The 6,137-nt window shown below is 38.9% G+C and overlaps 1 protein-coding gene across 1 annotated transcript in view; it reads left to right on the forward strand.

The window, feature by feature from the left end:
• Positions 1 to 6,137, forward strand: part of Cntn1 (contactin 1) — a 410,344-nt gene that overhangs the window by 309,172 nt on the left and 95,035 nt on the right. The window contains exon 16 of the mRNA XM_004638636.2: positions 4,520 to 4,640. Within this exon, the coding sequence (XP_004638693.2) occupies positions 4,520 to 4,640 (121 nt within the window). The remainder of the gene's footprint in view (positions 1 to 4,519; positions 4,641 to 6,137) is intronic.

The raw sequence follows: 6,137 nt of genomic DNA on the forward strand, positions 1-6,137 counted from the left end.
GATTAACCCTTTGTGGAAGGACAGTTTGATAATACATACATACAAACATAGGTCTAATGAATAATCTTGATATAACAACTCAAATTCTGGGAATGTATTCTTTTTTCATTTTTCTAAATTAATGTTAATGAGAAAGAAATAGCAATGAGACAGAAAATTTTTTAAATATGGAGGTGTTTTAATCCCTTGAGAGAGAGTAGGAGTTCAGTAGTAGGATGTTTTTCTTTCCCTTTCCTTTCCTTTTCTTTCTTTCTTTCTTTCTTTCTTTCTTTCTTTCTTTCTTTCTTTCTTTGTCTCTTTCTTCGTCTTTTCTCACAGTCTTGTTCTTCCCTTTCTCTTTTCCTTGTCCTGGGACTGCACTGGGGCCCAGCACGTGCCAGCCTCACGCTGCCCTGCCGAGTGACACCTGTCCGGCAGGGGTATCTCTCACACACCCAAAACAACCAAACTACTGAGCTGATTTAAAGGAAAGCTGTAACAAGACCCAGTGCCTTTTCTCTTTAAGTAAACATTTTTTTCTTAAACATAATTATATTCTTACATCACAATAATTTGAATGTATTTTCCTTAACACATTTCTATTAATGAATATGTAGTGTGAAATGCATTTCTGTGAAGGCTATGAAGGCACATGAAAACAGTCTATAATTATTCTGTATTATTTTCTTTATTCCTCACTGGATAATTAGAGATCTGTGACCAGAAAAGCCCTGATAGCCACCTTCTTTCATATACAATCTTACTACTTGCTGACCTCAGTTGTTGCAGAATACAGTTATAGCTGCTCTTTTTACTTCCTTCGCTAGACGAGTTGTGCTTAGTAGGGAGTGAGAAGGCAGGCTGACCGCAAAATGCAGCTCGGTTCTGAGCTGCAAGGCATGCACAGGGCCCCCGAAGCTGACCCTTACGAGTACAGTTGCTTATGGGAAGATGGTGCAGGCTGACATCAGCTAAGGGAAGTAGTGGATGGAGCAAGTGCCGGGGAGATCCGAGTGTGGCGCCCTGCCCGGCAGCCAGGGCGGATCTCTGCTGTACCTGAGGTGGCCAGCCAGGGGGGCTTCACTGACTCTCAGCGCCCATGGTTTTTGCCAGGGCTCCACCAGGTGGGCATAACTGGAAGACCGACCGCCCACATACATTTCAGAGTTCACTGACACCACATAACCCAAAGCCCCTACTCAAGCTGCAAATGTTCATCTTTCTAGACTACACAAATTACGTCTACCCCCACCTAAATTGCATTGTTTTCAGGCACAGAATTAATAGTTGATAGGGGCTACGTTTCTTAAAGAATTGAATAATAAAATGACAGTAATTATTGGAACTCTCAGTAATACATTTATATTTGGCAAATGGGTAAAAAATGGTTTAAAAAATCTGAGTCGGAAATTGCTGAATTTTTTATTTTATTTTATTTTTAGATAGGGTCTTGCTATGTAGTTCAAGGTGGTTTTAAATTCACTATGTAATCCTAGCTGGCCTTGTGTTCAAAGCAATCCTCCTGAGACTGATATCACAGCACGAACCACCACGCCCAGCTCAAACGACATTTTTAAAAGAATGTCTATTTAACAAAAATATTTTAGACAATAAGTATTTATCAGTTCATGCTTTGATATTTATTTAATGAATTATTCCTACATGACAAACATGATTTACAGACATTGTATGCAGTACAAGCCTAGTCCTCTCTCTAGAGAATTAGTCTAGTAGAAATGAACAGTGGCGCAACTACAGGAGGAAGGGTTACAGTGAACAGTTTCAAAGGGTAGTGCCTGTTCTAGGCTTTGGAGTCAAGCAAAGGAAGCAGACCCTAGCATCTAAGTTGTACTTAGCCATGCAATGGAAGGAGAAGGCAGGCAGGCCAGGTAGTACTAGACCTGTCTGAAAACCTTAGCTGCTGAGGGAGGTGGGGACACTGGGGTGGGGGAGTGCTGGGAAGTGGGAGGAGGTGACAAAGGCCAACATTTCATGCTGACACCAAGGAACTCCTCTGTATGTGTTTAGGAAATACTGCAGTTGTGGGATACAAGTACGGCCCAATCCAATTCTGATTGTAGCTGGCAGATGTCCACATGGAGGCTGGACAAAGCCAGAGGCAGTATGGGGAAAGAAATGAATAAATTTGGAAATTCATGAAGGAGTTATAAGGCATCTAAAGAAGAGTTGAAGAGCGCTCTCATGGTTTCTGGAAAGCCACAAATGACTAGAAAAGAATATTTCAGGAAGGATTGTCAAATGTTATTGACAGATAGCTCAGCAGCGTAAGTGCTTGCCTGGCAAGCGCAAGGTCCTAGGTTTTATCCTGGGTACTGAAAAAAAAAAGGAGACTGAGTAAGAGGAATTGAAGAGATAGGTTCCAGGTTACAAGTGATTGAGGACAAAGAGGTGAAGAAACGGAAAAGCTAAGAACAGACAGTAAGGTTTGAAATAAGAGCTATTATTGGAATCCAGGCAACCATCAAAGAATTAAAGACCTCAAAGTGAGGCAAGAATAGTTCTTTGTTTCTAACAGAAAAAAGAACAAAGTAAGAAATAGATTCAGGGTGTCAGTAAGAGGTTCAGGCAGTGGGGAATGGGGGGACTACTAAAAAAATGTCTGACCAATATGACTGATAAGGGCAGAAGTATGTCATCGACAATATTTCTTAATGTGAATTTACCCTATATCCTGGCATACAACAAGTTCTATCATTCCAATTATTCATTATACCACTTTATCAGGAAATACTTGGTGTTAGTAGATTTTATATAAAACAAAAGAAAGGGTTACACTTGTAGTCTGGAACTTTTTTTTTTTTTTTTGCCATAAAATAAAGCAAGAGAACAAAAGACCAAATCATTCCTACTCTGGGAATTCATACAACTCTTGGGATCTGCTTTGATTCTTAGCTATTTTAGTCTTCATAGAAAGACCTCAAAAGGCATTTAATTATCTAACTTCTAGGTATCTGTTTACTAGGACTGGATAATGTCCAAAAAAAACATGTTTGGTCCAATTAGCAAGGTCTTTGTATGGAAATATTAAGATCGAGTTTCAATTAATTAAACCAAGAGCCCAGATTATAACTTGCTATTATTCATGACCTCATTAGTTAGTAAAAGATTGCAAGTCCTAATACTGAGAACATAAGGGAACATGGGATGTGAAAGGCTACTGGTAGAACTAATGGTGAACCAGAACATACGCTCTACATATAGTCATTAAACTTTCAAATTGGGAACACCTGACAACTCATATAAGTAAGATTTTGTTTTGTAAGTAATAACCTAATTCATGAATCAGCCTTTCATATATTTAAATATCTGTCATTGGAATAGTAGCTCAATATGTTTGGTTAAAAATAAAAACAGAGTCCTGGGTTATGTTGCTCAGTAGAATAAGCACCTGCCTGACAAATGCAGGATCTTGAGTTCAATCCTCAGTACCACAAAAGATAAATAAATCAATACATATAAACAAGTAAAAACATGTCTATGTTAAAAATTGAGTTTGCCAAGTTTTTCTTCTAAGAAAACACTTTTGAGATCATGATCCACTACTTTGGCATGTTGTTGCTGCCTTATATACTGAGTAAACTGAATGAAATTACTCAGGTATTCTGAATCTCTTCTATTGATAACAAAGTGGATGTTGTAAGACCTATCTCTGTTGAAGGGGATTAAATGAGATTATATATGCATAGCCCAGATCTGGGGCCAAACAGCCATTCAATAAGCAGTGCCTACTTTTGGCAATTAAACTGCCTTGATGCCTTATCATCAGAAGCTACATTTCCTCCAGCCTCCTACAAAAGTATGAACGGAACACTCTTATAAACACTAGAGATAAAGGGGTCAGCAAGACAAGACTCCTTGTCTTCGTGTCGTCTGTGTTTTGGTGGCAAAGTACATGTCAATAGAGTTGTCCATTTTGACAATTTCCGCTAACTTTTAGTATCATGGTAAAATGAACTGTGACACATCACAAAATTAGGCAATTGAAGTAGCTTTGCAAAAATCAAGTTAGCAATTCTTCTCAGCCATTGAGCATGTATTTACCCACGTTAACGTGTAGCACTAAGATTATTAGACCTTGGCTGGGGATATAGCTGAGTGGCTTAAGCACCTGCCTGGCAAGTGCAAGATCCTGAATTCTATCCCCAGTATCACAAAATAAACAAGTGAACAAATAAGTAAATAATTATTAGACTTCAACATTTTTGTTAAAAGATGTCAGAAAATAACATCATTCCTTGGTTTCCTTTCAGTGTAGCCTTCTGTTTGTACAAATGATAGAAAGTTAAACACAGTAAAAGGCAAGAGGCCTTAAGTTAATTCCCATCGTTTCATTTTTTAGCTGAGAAACTATATCCTCAAATGTCAGTTAGCCAAGGAGACAGATTGAGTGTATTTGAGACAGATGCCTTTAAGTCATATTCATTGTGAGAAGGAAAATGAAGTGCATTTTATACCCCAAATGCCCATCGAATTGCTGAGGAAAGTGTGTGATGGGAGTGACTGCTGTCTTTGCCAACAGCTGGATGCCAACGGGGAGCTGCTCATCCGAAATGCGCAGCTGCGGCACGCAGGCAGGTACACGTGCACGGCTCAGACCATCGTGGACAATTCCTCGGCTTCTGCTGACCTCGTTGTGCGAGGTAAGAGTTCATGTTAAAGTTACAAAACCAAAGATATTTTACTTGCGTAAATACACGTAATCTTCTGGTAACCCTATATCTGGAAATTCTTTTGTATTTAGAGGCTCTATCCTGTGCCTCAGAATGTATTTTGGTCCTCTTACCCATGTCTGAGAATGATTTGTGCCAGACAAGTAGTAAGCGATGCTGATTTTGTTTTGTTTCACTGTATAACTTCATGAGAGTTTCACCACATGCCTGCTACTAATTGTTTGTGTTTTAAACTTAGTACCCGCTACCGCAAGTTTTCATTTCCTATTCCTTTCTTTAGTGTGTTGAGCATAGTATAGATCATTTGTATTTTCTATGGGAAAAAAAAGCTGATGTTTAATATAGCCTCAAGTGCTATATATTTATGACTTGGATCTTAGAATAAGAAGCTAATTGATACATTCATCATGTTTCCATGCCTAATTCGTTTCAAGCCAAGGCTCTGTTCCAAGAGATCACGTGATAGAGAATGGGTTGGGACACATGTCTACTGAAAGGGCCACTTTTGCTGCTGGCCTTTCCGGTAGTGGCCAGTCAGGCTTGGAACATGATACACCTTCTTAATAATTATGACATGACCCTTTGCTCACTGCCTGTAGAATGAAGTCCGTTCCATGTAGCTCAGGACCCAAGAAGGCCCACGTGATGATCTCAGCTTCTTGATCTTTCACGACTCATTAGTTCTTATAACTAACTCCAAATGTCCAGCGAATTCACAGAACATTAGTATTTGGAGATCTGTCCCTTGATTGCTTCACAATATTGTGTCCGTGTATTTTCCCACTAACTGTTGACACAGCGTCCCTCCTTCAGGGCGTGGCTCAAGTACCATGAAATTCAGTCAGCCTCCTTTGAGGTTGCATGTGGGAGCTTTTACCCCCTGAACTTAGCAGCATGTGCTCCTTTTCCTAAGGGGTCTTGTGGCAGTCTACATGTGAATGTCTGTTCCACTGAATTATAAAGCTTGCGTGTGAACTTCAACCTTTTAGGACTGCGTATTCCTTTGCCTATTTTAACCACTCTCTTTTCCTCTATACCAATGTCATGTTAAAGTTCCAATTTTTCACATTGCCTGTTAGAAATACTTCTTGACTATTATTTAAATGTACACATTACTGTCACTAAAAAGAGCTGAAAAATAATAAACAAAATATCTGAGGTTTGTCTTAATGTCCCTTTCAGGCCCCAGTTAATAAAATCACACTTAATCTCGTGCACTTCCTGGATTCAATCCTAGAACAGTGTTAATATGGAGACCCTAAGCAATACAGAAACAAAGCTGAAAAGCTTTTTTTCCAGTTGAATATGTTTCCTAATAGGGTAATAAGTCTGAGGTGAAGTTTATTTATGTGAATTAACTTAGATATTCACTCTATAGAACATTTATGAAAATTAGTAAAAAAACCACCAAAACTACAAAATCCTAAATTAAAGAAAGTTTATTGTGATTCAATACTCCCAGAGTGT

This window comes from Octodon degus, unplaced genomic scaffold (assembly GCF_000260255.1).
Source record: "Octodon degus isolate 3935 unplaced genomic scaffold, OctDeg1.0 scaffold00100, whole genome shotgun sequence".
In the NCBI taxonomy this organism is placed as follows: domain Eukaryota; kingdom Metazoa; phylum Chordata; class Mammalia; order Rodentia; family Octodontidae; genus Octodon; species Octodon degus.